The 18,917-nt window shown below is 44.2% G+C and overlaps 2 protein-coding genes across 2 annotated transcripts; both read left to right on the top strand.

The window, feature by feature from the left end:
* LOC125508765 (uncharacterized) lies at positions 1 to 657 on the top strand. The gene has a single exon (XM_048673593.2). It carries the CDS (start codon positions 113 to 115, stop codon positions 377 to 379), a length of 267 nt encoding a protein of 88 aa, XP_048529550.1. The 5' UTR covers positions 1 to 112; the 3' UTR covers positions 380 to 657.
* A 9,339-nt stretch (positions 658 to 9,996) lies between these two features.
* On the top strand, positions 9,997 to 10,625 carry LOC125508686 (uncharacterized). The gene has a single exon (XM_048673489.2). It carries the CDS (start codon positions 10,072 to 10,074, stop codon positions 10,372 to 10,374), a length of 303 nt encoding a protein of 100 aa, XP_048529446.1. The 5' UTR covers positions 9,997 to 10,071; the 3' UTR covers positions 10,375 to 10,625.
* The last annotated feature ends 8,292 nt before the right edge of the window (positions 10,626 to 18,917 follow it).

Genomic DNA, 18,917 nt, shown 5'->3' with positions numbered 1-18,917 from the left:
ACAAACGGCGACAGCTGCTGCTTGCTCCTGGAGCCTATAAATGGAGGTCCCATCATCCCAAGCCATGGAAGGCAAATCCTGACATCTCCTCCCCCGCCACGAAAGCACAAGCATGGCTCGCGCCATGACCGCCACCGCCGGCAACGGCGACGTGTGGGTGGAGAAGGTGGACAAGATCAGGTACGTCTACAACGCCGTCACCAGGCCTTCTGTTTCCCCTAACCCGAGGCCGGCGACGGTGACGAAGAAGCTGGCCGCCGCCAACGTCGCCATCTCCAGGAAGAACAGCGGGACGACCCTGGTCCGCGGCGTGGCCTCGCCGGAGGACATCGACGACTACATCGCCAGGAAGAAGAGGGAGTTCGCTCTAGGCCTGTAGCTCAAATGGATTAGTATCCACGATGGCATGATCATGAGCTAGGATGCTTTAAATTAACTAGTTAGCTATGAAAGCTGCGTGTTGCGGTTGTGATTATGGAGTATGATATGGAGTTGGTCATGCTCATGCATCAACTTAATTAGCGTGTGCGCCATAAGTTCTAAGCATGTTTCTTCAGGTGTTGTTCTTTTATGTCTTGTCTGAATTAAATTCTAGTATGTTCCAATGGTCATTTCAGTTTTCTGAATAAATCTTGAATGGCTCTTTTGGATGCTTCATCTCAGCAGGCAGAGACTTGATTACATCAATTTTCGCATGATCATGTGACCCCACTGAGTTTTGTATTCTGCTTTCTGTTGCCCCACGCTACCTGGAGTGGATAGACACCAGACACCTTGATGGGAATAAAGTATGCAAGATCTTTGGACTCGATTAAGCAAGAGGATTCTTCTCCTTAGGTGATCGAATTGTGATATTCACGCGTAGGCTCTTATCTTGAACGGAACTGTTTCCAAATATATGTGAATTTGTCTCTAGCTTGCTAGTGAGCATCTCTAGCCTTTCCCCGTAAAATTTACAACTTCTCAAAAAAAATATTTGTTTGAGAAGCCACCTCTTCTAGCCCTTCCCCAAGGCCATTAACTCCTCAAAGTTGCCCCTCAAAACTTCCACCCTCCCTTCAAATTTGAGAAGCTCCTACCGATTCTCCGTAAACCTTCTCTCTCCACCCTGTCACTAGATCTCAAGGTGCAACAGTTGGCACGCCGCCGGAACAAACGTGTCACGACTATAAATTCCCTGCGTTGCCCCTCCTTCCCAGTCAGGGCATTGTCCGAGTGCCCCCCTAGCCCGACCATGGTGAGGATCTGACCCACTATGTTGACGTAGTTCTCGACGTGACGTTGTGCCAAAATCCAACAGAGGGCGCTACAATCATCGCCGTGCAGCACACGACCGCGGTTGCCGACTCGAGCTCCACTCTTGCAATAGGCTTTTGCTCCGCTTTATAGATAAAGCAAAGATTCATACAACCAACCTCCAGATAAGCTATAAAGGCGACGATGGGGCAACAACACAGTAATGCCCAAGGAGAAATATAAGAGAAAAGAAAAACAAGGCCACCTAGTGGCGGTTGACGGGTGAAGCTAGGATGACGACCGAATCCACGAGCGCATGCAGCATAGTGTCTAGACGCGCTCGGTCATATCATGCTGCCTAGTAAGTGGGTGCCATTGCTGCAGAAAAACAAGGAATTTAAACAAAGAGTCAGATGTCTGCCTCGGGAACACCTTCTCAATCACCATTTTATTTCTTGTCGTCCAAAGAGTCCATGACATGTCCGCAAAGATCAGCCAGAATATGCGACGGTGTCGTCCTGGCATGGTAGCCCTGGACTGGAGGAAGCCCACGAGATCCAGGGCCTCTCAGTCGGGCCCTAGTGCCTCACGGACGAACTGCCAAAGGACCCGAGCTGCCATGCACGAGAATATAATATGGGCCACGGTCTCAGGAACCCTGCATAAAAGGCAAAGTCCATCACCCGGGCCATGTCGCTTGAGCACCTCGGTCCCCAAAGGGAGGCAATTTCTAAGAAGCTGCCAAACGAAGATCTTTATCTTCAAGGGCATGGGGGCCTTCCACAAGTTAGATAGCCAAGGGATAACGGGGAGGCGGCCTAGAGACTTGTATGCGAATTTGACGGAAAACTCACCTGAAGGTGAGAGCCGCCATGATACAGCTCCACTCAAAGGAGGAAGAGGACGAGGACGAGAAGACGTAGGATGTTAGCGTCGAGGTGCGGCTCCTCATGTACGAGGCGACATAGTGGCACTACGAGCTCACGTTCGTGGAGAAGGCAGAGCACCGCGTTGTCCTCACTGACTGTGACGCGGTGGAGGAGCACCTCGCCATTGAGGCGTTGGTGGAGTCCTAAGCGCGAGGTCGCCGCCAATCCCGCGACATAGAGGGACCTTGAGGCTATGTTCGTGGAGCTCGGCTGTGACGATTCCATGACGAGCCAAGATGTCATGGATTTTGAGGGGCACCCACTTCCACGAGGCGTGAAGCTCTAACAAGGCGCCAGTGATCGACCTCTCCTCCAACGAAGAGTAGATGTATCTCATTTTAGCTGGAATGAAGAGTGCTAGTTAGTTTAATTTAGGTACTTCTATGTTCTATTAACGCGGTGGTGTTTTATGAAGAGTGGTTGTTAGTTTAATTTGTAGTCATTGCTAGATGGTCCATGGACCTGGTTATAATTTTTGTTATTTTTGGTTCTGTACTGTTATGGCAGATGATGAATAAATTGAAAGGTTCTTCTGCAAAAAAATGTGGCAGTGTATTGTATAAAATTAACCACTAAGTTATCTAATCTAGTTTTACTATTTGTGCAAATTTGAGCTTCTGGGAGTAAAGAATTTTGGGAAAGAGCTATGTGCAAAAGGTTTTAAGGGCATCTCCAATGCCGACCCTTAAATAGGATACCGTATCTGTCCGCGGACTGATCCACGGACAATGATGCGGGAGCCGGTCATCCATCCTTGTTCCCTAAATGTCCGCCTCTGTTTTGGTTCTAAGACCGAAACACTAAAAAATAATTACAGAAAATACCACAATTCATTCATAAATAACATGTAAATATCTCTAGTACAACAATAGTTCAAATGTAAATATTACATTCGGGATAGCGGATGCTCAACAAGTTTTTCGAATTCATTAATTCCAAATTCAGTGATACTATTTAGGACATGCACAAGTCTTCCCACGCATACTGCCACTTGAGCTTCATCCAACAATGTTTATGTGTAAATGGTCTGCCTTCATTCCTGTAGTACATCTCGGCAATGAGTGCAGTCTATACAACATGTAAGGCGACATTAAGTGAATGAATGAATTAAACAACATGTAAAGTGACATGAAGCAAAACTTACAATCTCCATGGTTGATGATGGCCACAACACAGAGTGTCTCCACTCGTGCAACCATACCACAAAACTTCATTACAGAGTTATAGATGGTGTGTCATTGATGCGATATTGATTTCACGTTGCTTTGATGAATGATGTGCATGTCGTAGGGTGTGAAGTTCTTTCACGCATGAAACAGAACATGCACACACTGCCAAAAGATCGAGCCCATTTGAGTTCCTGCCTACAAAGTTCGCAACTACGACCAACCACAAATCGCACAATTCAGCCTCATTCGCCGAGTACCATATCATCGTGCTTACTCTAGAAAACAATAAGAAGTTCAACAAAAAAAATTCAATGGCATTTGACCAAACACCCATCAAGCGTGGTGTCCGCCATCGACGTCGTCAGCAGGAGGGGGGGGGGGATCGTACCTGGCCGCGGAGAGATCCTGGGTGGACGACATAGTTCAAGGAGGACATACACGTTGGTGGGGGAGTCGAGTGAGCCGAAGGTATCAGAGTCCTACGTGGCAGCAGTTCGGACTCCCGCAAAGACACCCCCCCTCCCCTTCCCATCCCCTCTCCAATTTGCAGAAAAACGGATGATCCGTGTTGGAAATGACAAAACATGCCGGGATGATTTGAGGAGTTAATGGCAAGGAGTAGAGATTCCCTTTGGACGTTTCGTGCGTATATCGCAACATCCGTATCATTTGAGCTACCGCAACACGTAACAACTTTTACACTTCTAAAATCCCCTGGTGGTAACCTGGAATACAGACAGATGCTGCACTCCACGCTTCAGGTGACTCACGTCAATCTATGCCACTGCTTTCTAGTACTAGTCCCATCACTTCCACATTTCACGTATGAACGTACTTTTCATCGGATAACCTTACTGCTTTCCCCGGCAACCTTCTTCTTCTCCTACCACTGTACATTTACCAATAAACCAGATCAATAAACAAACTATCTATCTAATTTAGTGGAATGCACAACTCACACTTTTCAGATAATACAAATTTTACAGTGGTTGGCAATTTTAGGAACCATCCATCCATCCCAATCTGACGATGGTAAAATATAATGTATCAGACTGAAAATACTTGAAAGTACTAGTACCTGTGGGACCGATATCAAAATTTTGTGAGATCAATACCAAAATCAAGCAAGTGAGATTTTGCAAATCCGGCGAAATGAATTTTTAGTTTATTATGGTAACCAAAAAAATCTTGATGGGTGCAAGCCATGCACTTGAGGCTAAGGCTGTGTTTGATAGCAAAGGGTGAAATAAACCAAAGTACCCAAAACTGCAGTATTTTTGGTTGTAGGTATGAGATACCATGGTTTTATCAAAACACAGTATTTTAGAGTATTCACAATACATAGAACCTGTTTGGTTGTTGCCACACAACGCTGTAAATTTTGCTGCCTAACCATTGCGTTCAAATACTTCAACAGCTACCTAGCCGTTGCATTAGCAGTGCAAGCACGCGCAGCTAGCCGGCCGTTTGAATTCTGTTGCGGTTTTTTAGCTAGCTAGCTGGCTATCCATTACCATCTTGCGTTCATAACAACCGAAACTACCCTCACAAAAAAAGATCTCATACAAAAAAGACCACCCACAACACCACATCCCTGTGACTTACCTGGTAGCGAAGCTACCTATAGAAGGATCAGCTTGGGAGCGGGGCCTTTTTTAGATCGAAGGAGTTGTTGAGAATAGCTGGGAGGAAGATAACGCACAGACCCTTCTTTTCGGCTGCTCTGTTTTTTAAAAAGAGGTACGAGGTTCTTTTTTTTATGCAGAGAAAATACTATGGTTTAGAAAAAACTGCAGTATTAAAATCACAGTTTTTAGAGGCAGCCAAACAACCCTTTGTAAATAAAACTACAGTAATATAAAAAACTGTAGTATTCTGAGAATACTTAGAAAAAACTTTGTTATCAAACGGGGCCTAAGACTTTTTGTAGTGAGGAGTACCATAAATTAGCATAATGAACAAAATCCTAATCTATGACACTACCTTCTCAATGCATAATATTATAAACTAGTACCATATTGTTATTTCCTTAACTCAATTGTAGAATTCCAATATAAAATTGTGGCTAAGATCCACTATTTTTTATTAAAAAAATCGGTTGGCTTGCTATGATATTGTATCATAATATGATATACTTCCTCCGATCCTTTTTAATTGTTGCTAATTAGTACAACTTTATACTAAATTAGCGACAATTAATATGGATCAAAGGGAGCACCAGAACTCTCTCACGCATCATTAATTGCAGTGCTATATACTCCCTTCGTTCCTAAATATAAGTCTTTTTAGAGATTCCAATAAGGGACTACATACGGAGCAAAATAAGTGAATCTACACTCCAAAATATGTCTATATGCATCCGTATGTAGTTTGTATTGAAATCTCTAAAAAGACTTATATTTAGAAACGAAAGGAGTACATCATAATTTTTCTTAAGTAGTAATGGATGATACTCCCACCATGACAGGTCTAAGGGCATAAATGCATGGCATCAATTTGCTTTCATTCGGCCATGTCACAATTTTTGTCCCACCGTTTTCTCCATGCTTAAACAAGTCGAATGGCTTTGCTAGACACATTTTTTTTATGATTGTCAGGTGTACATACACGTCACTTCATCTTGATGAGTTCCTTATTTACGTTATGCGGCTCCTTGTCATTGCTTCCACCTCATTCTTTTCATCGAATTTGCTTTTTGGTGTTGCATTGTACTAGACATAACTCTATCAACACTTGTCCGGCGAAAGAACCACCAGGGGAGTTATCCTTAACATAAAAACTTTAGAAGTGAAAAAAGCTAGCAAAATGTCATTAAATGGGGCAATTCCGATGAAAATCCGCTAAAAGGGGATAATTAGCCTAAAACATATCAACGTACAAGGTAAAAACTGGGACTCGCTCGACTAATGTAAGGATACAACGTGTATAGAACATTGTACTTGACAAATTTGGTGGACTTGGGACAACCCTGATACCTTTTACAAGGTAGGTTACAGAGATGCTTAAACCTTGAATGTAAAATTAATGCCGCCTGCAGCGTGTTACATGCTTACTTTTGGGTACTTAAGAACTATGAAGCCAATCAACCCGATCACTTCTCACACGTACTTCTCACAGGTACTGTATCTGACAAATGCAGGTTAGGTCGGGATTCTAATCATGCTATGACAATGATTAATTAATCTGCCAAACTGAAAGTAAAGCCACTAACTAAGCTCCACTAATTTGCAATTGCCCTTGTCTTTATCATCAGGGATGCGGTTTTGCCCGCGGTCACCCAGGGGTACACTGGTGTAGTGCAGTTTCTTCTTTTGATCTAAGTATGGGTGCAACTGGTTGGAGCTGGTCCATGAGATTTATTTAATTGATTCGGATGGGGGTTTAGCAATAAGATTAGTAATGCTTATGTGTTTTTATGTAATCTTTATTCTTGTTGGCAGTCCTTTGTGATTTTTTCTTTCTGAAATTATAAACTTTGCAATAGAATGGTGTGTGCATCAACCGATGCAGAGGTTGAGGTACGACCTCACTCTCGAAAAAAAAACTTGAGAAATTAGGTCATCAATCTGTGTAGTCTAGACTCTTTCTTTACAAGCACGGGATTTTCTTCTCATTTTAAAAAAAAGGAGGATATACCCCCGGCCTCTGCATCTGTGTGATGCATGCAACTATTTTATTAATTATTCACATAGACCTTACAAAGTAATACTCCCTTTATTTTTTTAGTCTGCATATAAGATTTGATTAAAGTCAAACTTTGTTAGCTTTGACTAAGTTTATAGAAAATAATATCAAGATTCATAATATGAAATCAATATTATTAGATACATCATGAAATTAATTTTCATATCATATAACTTTAATATTGTAGATGTTGATACTTTTTCCTATAAAGTTGGTCAAACTTTACAAAGTTTGACTTTGTCCAAATCTTATATCCGGACTAAAAAGAAATGGAGGGAGTACATCAGTAAGTCTGAAGCTACCATCTTTGCAACACCTGTCGTTACTCCTATGCTCTCATAGTCGAGATCTTTTCTGGTTCTATACTTGTCCATACTTAAAGCATGGCATTGGATGCTAATACTTGATATTTTTGCACCAGAGGCTCCACAAAGATGCCCAAATGATAAGTAACCGCAATCACTTGCTCATTTTCCATAGCATGTACCAAACGAATTCAGGCAAGAAGTTTATGAGAATATAAAAAGGAAAACTCTTTCTGTAAGCCGACTGATCTTTGCATGGTTTAAGCCTCGTATCAAGCCATCCGATGAAGTCGATCGTGCGGTACACCTTTCTCAGGTCCGTGGCTTCACCGGCCTCTAAAACAGGCCATGTTTTTCCATAGGCCCACCCGTCGCCCCAACTTATCTTTATTTGACGCGAGCATGTGAGCCGCTCGTCATCTCTTTCCTTCAGCACAAATCGCGATTCCCATTTTCTTCTCTAACTTATCACTGGTATTCACTGCCATGAGCACTACTGCAAGTGCATGGGCTGTGACAGCTGCTTCCCACCTGTCGACCAACACCGTTGCAACATCTGCAGTCGACGCCGTCTGCTGCGTCGCACCATCCGTGGGCGCTGCCACGCGCTGCATCGCAGCATCCGCGAGCGTCGCCGCGTGCCGTCGCTGCCGTCCAGTGTGTCGCAGCATCCGTCGTTGCCATCAAGAGCTGCATCCTAGCATCCGACATTGCCAAGGTGCCAGTGCTTTGATGAAGCATCGCCAGGTCTGCCGGTCTTGGGATGTTGCATCGTCGGTGCTGCGATGAAGCACTACAATGGAGCATTACTGGTGTTGCGATGAAGCATTCGTCGGACCACCGGAACATCACCGACCCTGGGATGGAGCATCATCAGGTTACCGGGGCATCGTCGGTGCCATGATGGAGCATTCGTCGGACTGTCGAAACATCGACGACACTGTTAGGGAGCATCACCGGTGCTATGATGGAGCATCATTGGGTCGCCGGGACATCGCCGGTGCTGTGATGGAGCATTACCCGAACCACTGGAACTTCACCGACGCTGCGATGGAGCATCATCAGGTTACCTGGGCATCGCTGGTGCCATGATGGAGCATTCGTCGGACCGTCCAAACATCGACGACGCTGCAAGAGAGCATCACCGGTGCTATGATGGAGAGCACCGTCTGGTCGTCGGGACATGCCGGTGCCGTGATGCAGCATTCCTCGGACCACCGAAACATCACCAATGCTGCGATGGAGCATCATCAGGTCAACTGGGCATCGTCGGTGCCATGACGGAGCATTCCTCGGACCATCGGAACATCGGCGACACTGCAAGGGAGCATCACCGGTGCTATGATGGAGCATCGTCGGGTCATCGGGGCATCGCCGGAGCCATGATGGAGCATTCCTCGGACCGTCGGAACATCAACGACGCTACAAGGGAGCATCACCGGTGCTAGGATGGAGCATGTTGGGCCCCCGAAATATCACCGGAGCCGCAACAGAGCATCGTCAAGCCGTCGGAGCATCATTGACGCTGCGATGGAGCATAGATGGGTGGCCGGTGCATCGTCGAGCCGCCGAAATATCATTGGAGCCGCAACAGAGCATCGTCGAGCCGTCGGAGCATCATTGGCGCTGCGATGGAGCATAGATTGGTGGCTGGTGCGTCATCGGGATGCCGAAATATCACTGAAGCCGCAACAGAGCATCGTCAAGCTGTCGGAGCATCATTGGCATTGCGACGGAGCATAGATGGGTGGCCGGTGCATCGTCGGGCCGCCGAAATATCACGGGAGCCGCAACAGAGCATCGTCGAGCCGCCGGAGCATCATTGGCGCTGCGATGGAGCATAGATTACGGGTGGCCGGTGCATCGTCGAGCCGCCAAAATATCACTGAAGCCGCAACAGAGCATCGTCGAGCCGTCGGAGCATCATTGGCGCTGCGATGTAGCATAGACGACGGGTGGCCGGTGCATCGTCGGGCCGCCGAAATATCACTGAAGCCGCAACAGAGCATCGTCGAGCCGTCGGAGCATCATCGGTGCTGCGATGAAGCATAGCTAGGTGGCCGGTGCATCGTCGGGCCGCCAAAACATCATCGGGTCGCCAAAACATCGCCGGAGCTACAAGAGCATCGTCAAGCGGTCGGAACATCACCGGCACTGCGATGGAGCATAGCCGGGTGGCCGATGCATCAACGGTGCAGAATGGAGCGTCAATGGTGCTTGAAAAGGTGTTCATATTAGGGGCGTTGTTGCAACCCAGAGCTCGGCGGCGCTGCTGCCATGGCCTGCTCGCCGGCCGTTTTGCTGGTGGGTGTCTGGAGACGCGGCTACTGCCACAAAGCCGGCTAGCTGCTGCGTGTGTGCTGACGTTGCCTTGGTGGCTGCCTGGCTGGAGGCTGCGAGGAGCCATGTGCAAGTTAGGATGGAAGTAAGTGGTCCAGCCATCAGCGAATCGGGCGGCTTGAATCATTCTGTGTTGACGCAAATCAACGACGGGGAAAGCGGCGCGTAGCACGCGCCATATAAAAATGTGGTGAGAGAGAATTTCAGAACAAACATAAACCAAGCGAGAATAATGCCACTTGCGCGCTCCCGGTGAGGGACACACCATGCCTGAAAAATCCCACCACGCCGAAGCACTACCGGCCTAGCTAGCGCTATGGCCTATAAATGGAGACCATCGGGCATCCATGGCCAAGCCATCAAAGCCCAAGCAAAAACACATAGCAAAACCGGCAACCGGTCGCCACGATGTTCCGACGTGCCAAGACCAAGGCGATAGCCACACCACCCTCCGACGGCGAGGTGCGGGTGCATAAGGTCGAGAAGATCGAGCTTGTCCGCAACCTTGTGACCAAGCCATCGATGTACTCTGGCGCCAACCCGATGGCAGCATCAACCATGAGGCGAGGTGCTGCCGGTCATGGCACGGCCGCCACCACCGGTAAGGCTACGGGCGCCTCGAGGCCGGGCGTCGTGTCCATAGAGGATATTAACAAGAGGTCTGAGGCCTACATCCGGGAGAGGAAGAGGCTCTTCCAGGGCCTGAAGTAGGACGGTATATTTGGAGTCTTGGAGATGATCTTGCACTACTATTGATTACGTCTACATAGATACACTGATTAACGGATGTATGCATGTGTGGAATTTCCCCTCGACGGAATGTAAGATGTGCTACCTATGTAAACGTGTTGTCGTGTGGTATCGATCCACTTGCCGCAGTTAACTGTGTGTCTCATCTTAGAAAGTGTGTAGTCAAATATTTACTATCGACATATAAATAGATTATTAAGCTCACTGGTATACTTGATGATCCTAGTATTATTTTAAAGATCTTGCGAGTCCATATATTCTCATTCTTTGGCGACATATCCTGTGCAAACAAGGAGGACCAGTGCTCAAACAAGAGAATTGCATGTAATCAGGCAAGTGTCCTTCAAATCTTTAAGCAAAGGGTTTTCTTGGATGTAATCATGCAAGTGTCTTTCAGATCTTCAATAAAGGTCGAGGCCAATCTTGGGGACTGGTGGGTCCTAAGCTTCATGTAGGCTTGTGCGTGTGGTACATCTTGAGGCTGATTGCAGACTTATCCCTATGGTGCTTGTACTTCAGTCATGGTCGCCGCGTGGTTGTGGAGTTATGCCGTGTTGTAGTTGATTGTAGTTCATGCTCTTTGTGAGGACGTTTCTCACTTTCATGCCTTGTATTATATTCTTGCTCTAGCCTAGTTTGGGTTTGGTTGTCTTAGGGTTGTGGATCACTAGCACTCAGGTTGGTGATCTTTAGGTTGTTTAGATTCGGGTCATGTCGCTTTCGGGCCTTCTTTGGCAATGTATCATCTTATTTCTTAATGAATACATATGTAGCTCTTAAGCTCTCCTGCATGGTTCCAGAAAAAGGTACTTGATGATGTGAGAGTAGAAATGTTGTCCAATCGACCATTAGTCGGTCGTTTTGTAACTTGTAAACTGTTCTTACTTAATGCAATGAGACAAAGCTTTTGACTCCTTTTCACAGATAAAATTTCATCAAGAATTAGTTTTCTAGACAAATTAAGAAAGCACCGGTCCTTGATAATGTTACAAGTTACAACACAATTAATCTTTTCTCGGTGTTGTCATCCTTGTTCTCCTTGAAAGAAAGGCAAATTCTTTGATTCATGTTTGGACAGTAAATAAACTGATTTACCCAAAATTTATGCTATGTGGCAAACTTAAATATCAATTTTTTGTGCGAATTACCCTAATTAACTATCAGTTAGACATAGCTGTAAGATAATTTTCTCCCTCTTTCTCTTCACGGATTGGCTTACTTGTGAAAAATCATACAAACAAGGCGAGCAAGGCAATGTGCTTTGATTCATTTTTTCGGAAAAGGAGGATAACCCCCGACCATGTGTCATGACTCATGAAACACTACCTCTTATGTTTCTTTACGGAGAGAGTATCTAACTTTCATATTTGGAAAATCTGAATTATATTTTTTATATAAACTAGATATCGGACATGCAAGTCTTCCTAAGCTTTCTTTTACTTATTGCAGGTAGAGTCTTAATAAGATGATGTGCAATAATTATGGTGTAAAATGTGGCACACAATCTTAAATAAATGGGATAATAGCAAAATCTATCACAAATGAAAAGAAAAGAATTGCCCTGCAAAAAAGGGATAAAAATAGAAGTCACTTTTTTTTAAAACCAAATAATGGCGCGCGGGTTCCCTGCCGACCTCCAGATGTCGACTATGGGGTCAAGTCAATTAGTCAAGTCACCTAGAGCCAGGATTTTTGGCGATGCTCCGGGGCTTCTTTCTGGGCATCCGTTTCAACTAAACAAAATCAGTCCAGACAAGGGAAGTCGTTGGATCTACCTTCGTAGCTAGGGTGCTCTCAAAAAGAATGCTAGGGCTCCATTCTCCTGGTGCCTATGTCCTGGAACGAATCCGACGGATGCACCACAGACCACACGCAGCGCCAGGAGCGAGACTCCGATCTCTAGCTAGTCAGTAAGCTAGCCTCGATGTCGATCCAGGTGTGGAAGGCACCGGATGCACCTGCAGATTGAGCATCGCGTAAACGGACTCGCCACATAATAACGGCTCGCGTCTATGTCTCTGCGTGCGGAATCACGCGCAGATCACGTTTTGTTCCGATTCGGATTCCGATCGCGACGGCCGGCCCTCATCGTCGACGTCTTCGGCTAGCTGTCGATCACGCACTCCGGCACCAATCGCTTTATAGCTTTGCTTTGCTCCATCGGTCAAGTCTCGGTTGCTTGTTCTTACTTGTAGTGACCTTAGATTGGACATACTTGTGGTAAAATTGTCCGTGTTTCACTGATAATGATGTGATTAATTACCGATACAGGTAAAGTCCCCTTTTTAGCTCAGAGCTCAGATGCACCTGCCATGAACATTAAATTCAATAACAATTGTGAAGAATTCAAAATATTCTGATTTTTTTGGTGGCAAACATCGGTGAAAGTTTTGAGTGCTTGCAAAGTCTTCTCACAACTTCCAAGAATGTTATTCCATGATGGAACTTAGCAAACACTCAAAACATTCATCAATGTTTTTTAAAAATTGGATTTTACTGTTCATTCAAGCTCATTTGAGTTCAAAGTAAGATACTCCGCGTCCACGATATAGTAGCACAGAAAGGGAAAGAAGATAATTTCGCTCACCTTGTTTGAAAATAGGTGATGATTAAGATATAGGCAAAGCTACTGGCCGATCATCTATATGCTAGTAAGAAAATTATATACAAAAATACTAAAAATATGACGTAGATTTTTAGGCATGGCAAATCAAACGTTTTCATGACAATTTGTGTTGGCGCGAGGATGACAAATGTAGTTGATGAGCACGGCAATTTCCTGACATTTTTTTAAGTAAGACGGATTTGTTATGCTTGCCAACTAAATTTGCCACCATCGGCAAACATAATTTGTCATGAAAAATGTTCGATTTGCCATGTCTCAAAATCTGACGTTTGTTGGATATCCAGGTCCAAATTATATTAGTGCGATGTTTCATATGACCAATGACCAAACAGTGGCACTATTTTAACATTACAAACTTTGTACACTAGAGAAGTTTGAATTTATTCTTTTTAGGAATGTTTCGCTCGACATTTCTCAGGGCGCCATGTGTGTATGGATGATTTTTTTCTGAATCGGGCATAAACCCCTTTTCTTACTCATAACAGAAATACATCAAAGTTCAGCCAGAGAGAATAGATACGGAAAAAAGGATGAGCGAGTTCAAGACACTACCAGAAAACCTAGAACGTGTGCTCGCAATCGAAATACACGCTATGAGGCAAAAACCTGATAGCAACACTAAGACTACTTGGCTCGATAATTGTAGCGGTCAACATCTGCGCCATTGCTCCACTTATTCTAATTTATGCCGCATTTTCAGGCAGAATCTAACTAAAAGAACCTTCCGGTCGTTCAAGTATGCATAACATATTGCTCGTCGTGTCTAACTACCAGATGCGGTTAGTGGTGGTGTATTAGCATGAAAGCAAGGTGCATGATGATAAACCCTTGAGCTTTTGGAAATTGGTGAGTAGAATTGTGGCGGTCACGGATTAATCAGAATCAACTGCCAAACTAATCTGGTAGGAGAGATTCCATACTAACATTACGGCTTCCGATTGGCAACCCGAAGAACATCCAGCAGTATTTTTTCTTTTCTTTTTTGAAGAGAGTATTATATTGACAGCAAGGAAACCATGCAGTTTAGGAATCTCCTGCAAAGGTGAAAGAGAAAGTGAATTTTATGATACGGCACGCAACAAAGTTCTTTTACAGGATGTGGTCGAGCAATTTATTAGCTACTCGTGCGTCATGCCGCGTACCTAGTAGAATACTACCATGGGCGCAGTTAATTTTGCTCTCTATAAAGGTCTATTTGGTTTCAATAAGGCCCTGTTTGGTTCCAAATAAGTCATTAACTTATAAGTCGAAAAATGCAAAAAGTAACTTATTTTGTCAAACGGACCCAACTTATAAGTCACCCTAACTTATAAGTCATAAGTTGCTACACCCCAACTTAAAACTTATAAGTCACCCCCTTTTGCATGGGTCCCACCACCTTTACATAAAAAACAAGGTGGGAAGATGTGTTCAGATGACTTATAAGTCAGATGACAACCAAACAGGCGTGACTTATAAGTCACTGGTTTTAAGTCACCTAACTTATAAGTCAGGTGACTTATTGGAACCAAACAAGGCATAAGTCACCTGACTTATAAGTCAAGTGACTCAAAACCAATGACTTATAAGTCACGTCTGTTTGGTTGTCATCTGACTTATAAGTTACCTGACACACCTTCCCACCTTGTTTATTAATGTAAAGGTGGTGAGACCCATGCAAAAGGGGGTGCCTTATAAATTTTAAGTTGAGGTGGAGCAACTTATGACTTATAAGTTGGAGTGACTTATAAGTTGGGTCTGTTTGCAAAATAAGTCACTTTTTTTCACTTTTCGACTTATAAGTTGGTGACTCATTTGGAACCAAACAGGCCCTAAACTTTCAGAAATCAAGTCGACGGTATGCAGTCTTTGAGCTCATTTGTCTGCCAGTATTGAGTTTCACTGAAAGTGCACTATTAAGAGCATCTCTAATAGACCTGTATAATGCCCAAACCCGTAAAATAACCATTAAAACACAGGTCCACGTGAAAAATGCTGCCCGATCGGACCGCGCAAACGCTTCTAACCTGTAAAAAATTTTGCAGGGCGCAGCAAAATTCCCACCCAACCTGCGAAAACCCGGGTTCTCCCCCTCGCCCCGTCAATGCCCTGTATATAGCGGTAGCGGTTGGTGGGGGGGGGCATTTCAGCCCGCGCTTTTCCTCACCCACCGCCGCATGGCCGCCGCATATGATTCCGGCCATACTAGCAGTCGGGATCACGCCTGCGGGCCGCCACACGCCCGAGATTGTCTTCCACCACTTCCTCCTACCGCGGACGGCCGTAAAGTTACAGATCGGCGGCTGGTTGTCGCGGCCGCCTGATTTGGCGGTTCCGGTCACCGGTGGCTGCGCCAAGCCATGGATTGGTCGGGGAGCACCCCACACAACCACGACAGAGCCCCAGAGCCGCATGCAGGTACTGGTTCGTCCTCTAGCCGCTGCCGTCAGTTTGCCGGCAAGGTGTCGGCCGGTCGGCGCCAGGGCTCGGCGCTTGCACAGCGGCTCACCGGCTCGCCGATGCCGCTCATACCGTGCGACGACTGCATGCAGACAGTACCGTGGCTAACATCTAGCACTCGAAACACCTCGGATGGGTATTCTTCAAATGCAAAAACGGCGGGGTATGTTCTTGTTTTCATTCGGCTTTGTCAACCTATTCCGTTCAATTTCGATAGCTTATTTAGATGGTCATGTGTGTAGAAAGATGGATGGTCATTTTGGTTTTGGGAAGAAGAATACATCGACTTATTGATAGAAAGAAACTTAATAGATGTTCGTGCACTCGTTGCTAGAATTAAGACTAATGATGCGGCTGCATGTGCAATTAGAGAAGAAACTAGAGGGGAAGCAACATCTACTTCTTTAGAATCAAAAAAGAAGAATGAAGAATGCAAGATCAAGAATCCGCAGATCAACAATGAATGCATGGAGAAGATGTTGGTCCAACTAGTGGGAGCAGTTATGAAAGTTGGATATCTTTTAAAATGCCTAATTGTGGTTCTTGTTTTCTTTGGCCTTACTATTCTAGCAAAGGTTTGGTGAATTATTATATATCCAATGCCCTTGTAGAAAATAAAGAAGCAAAAAAAAATGTGTTTTCATGCCTAAAATTGTAATGTAAATTACGGATTTACGGGCCAGCGAGGGCGGCGGCCGAGCAGACTTTTTTCCGTGAATTGTAAACGCATTTTGCGGGTCGATATTATATGGGGTCTGCTAGAAATGCTCTAAGCAGTCAGTGATATAGGACTTTCTCTGTGGCTTTACTTGGGAAAATATGGTGTGCTATCACTATCAGTTTTTTTGGAGAGAGTGAGCTAGGTTGATTCACCTCTAGTTACCTAGTTATTAGGTCTAAGAAAAACACACGCACGCTTTCCAATAATTTCAACCATGAGACAAAGTTGTCGGTCCTTTATCTGCATTTTAAGTTATTTGTTCTACATCTAACAAGTGAGTGCACACATTTCATATACGATACTACATCCGTTCTAAATATAGGTGCAATAAAATTTATACTTATTAGTCCCGCATTGGGGAACGCTAGCCTCAGAACCTGGGAACTTCCCGTTTTGGCCAATGTGTATTTTCAACTCGATGAAACAAGCTTTCTTTGAAAAATATTAAGAATATGATCTCACAGAGAACATGATTAACTAACCCATGTCTGAGAGACAGCATCATGTGTACAATGTCTACAATTTTCGTAAAATAGAATCACTCCTGGTCTTTGCCTCAATATACACATATTCATTTATTAAAAAAAATTAAGATCCATACAAAACTGTGTCTATGCTAAGATAGCAAAGAACAAGACACATTTACTAAGACAATGACAGCAATTGGGATACAACGACGTCACTTATGTATCACCTATCCTATAGAGAAAATTACACGAATAGTCGTTGAATTTGCTGACGCGTAACCGAAAGGTCTTGGAACTTGAGAAACACTCCAATACGATACTTCTACAAGCGAATAAATAACATATATGGTCCTGTGTACGCCTCCATATATGCTAGTACATATTTGCTTGTATGTATGTGTTATGTATTCGCATGTAGAAGTATAGAGCGACCATGTCTAATTGGTTGCACCTTGTACCCATAGGATCCTGCATATCCACATGCTATTGTGAGCGCCAGATATATAGCGATCTAGTGTATAGCTAGAAAAAATAATGCCGGCTCTGTTGAAAATATGCGACATTAAGATTTACACTCTATAGCCATCATCTGTTCAGATATGTTTTTGTTTGTTTGTTTGTGATGTTACATGCCACATAGTGACTCAATTTTGACCTTATCAATTTAAATATGTGTAAATAGGAAAATTTGGACAAAATATATTTAGGAAATTTTTGCTGTACAACTATTAGGCCGTCATGTATATATGAGCGAATGTATAGTAACATTATCTTCCCGTAGTAACCAGACAATCGTCGACTTGAGACCGTACTTGTCTCGATTAGGGATGCCAACCAGGTCCCGTTTAATCTAACAGTTCAAAATTTTGTTTTTTTCAAGGAAAATGAACTATAGAGCTAGGCAAAGCAAACTAAATGAGACTTGCGGATGCCTCTTATTTGCTATTTACATCCCTGCTCTCGATGTGGCGGTCACATCTGTGCCACTACTAAGATCTAAAGAAAACATCCATGCCACTATTCTTATTCTAGTTTATGCCGCATTTTCGAGCAGAATCCGAGTAAAATAACTTCCCAAACATTTAAGTATGCATATATACTATATTGCTTGGCGTGTCCAGCTAACATATGTTGTTTAGTAGTGAGGTATATTTGCAATAAAACTTGATGCATGATAGGCCCTTGAAATTTTGAAGATGGATGATTACAACTGTCGCAAGTGGGTAATCAGAATCCACCGCCAAATTAATCTGGTAGGAGAGATTTGGTACTAACTTTACGGCTTACGATTTGGAACGTGTGGAACATCCGACACTACTTGTTATTTTTTTGAACATCAGTACAGACACAAACGCTCATATACCCGCACATACACTCACCCCTATGAACGCACACACGCACACCCTACCCCTATGAGTACCTTCGAAAGACCGCCTCGTTGTCGACGGGAACGTCTCCTCCCACTGAATGCGCATCACCGGAAATCCTGAAATAATCCAGGAATAAATGCGAACACCAGGATTTGAACCCTGGTGGGCTGGGGATACCACAGTCCCTCTAACCATCCAACACCAGGTTGGTTCGCAACACTACTTGTTATTTTGAAAGGAGTATTACATTGATGTCATGTATTCACATGTAGAAGTATATTGCGAGCATGTCTAACTCGTTGCACCTTGTATCCATAGGATCCTGCATATCCACGTGCTATTGTGAGCCCCACATATATAGGGATCTAGTGTATAGCTAGAAAAAAAATACCGGCTGTGTTGCCTTTTTGGGTAAAATATGTGACGTTTAAGATTTACACTCTATAGCCATCATCTGTTCAGATATGTTTTTTTGTTTGTTTGCGATGTTTCATGCCATATAGTGACTCTATTTTGACCTTATGAATTTTGAATTTGGACAAAATATATTTAAGAAACTTTTGCTGTTCAACTATTGGGCCGTCATGTATATATGGGCGAACATTGTCTTCCCACAATAACCAGACAATCATTGACTTGAGATCGTACTTGTCTCGATTAGGGATGTCAACTGGGCACCGTTTAATCTAACTGCTCAAAGGAAAAGTTTGGGGGGAGGGGGGCGGGGGGAATGAACTATGGAGCTAGCTAAAGCTAACTAAACGAGACTTGCGGATGCCGCTTATTTGCCACTTACATTCCCAGTCTCGATGTGGCGGTCACATCTGTGCCACTATTAAGATCTAAAAAAACATCTATGCCACTACTTTTATTCTAGTTTA

This window comes from Triticum urartu, chromosome 1A (assembly GCF_056163025.1).
Source record: "Triticum urartu cultivar PI428250 chromosome 1A, HENAU_Tu73, whole genome shotgun sequence".
NCBI classification, from domain to species: Eukaryota; Viridiplantae; Streptophyta; class Magnoliopsida; order Poales; family Poaceae; genus Triticum; species Triticum urartu.
The sequence above is the reverse complement of the archived record's forward strand: the minus strand, read 5'-3'. Positions and strand labels throughout refer to the sequence as shown.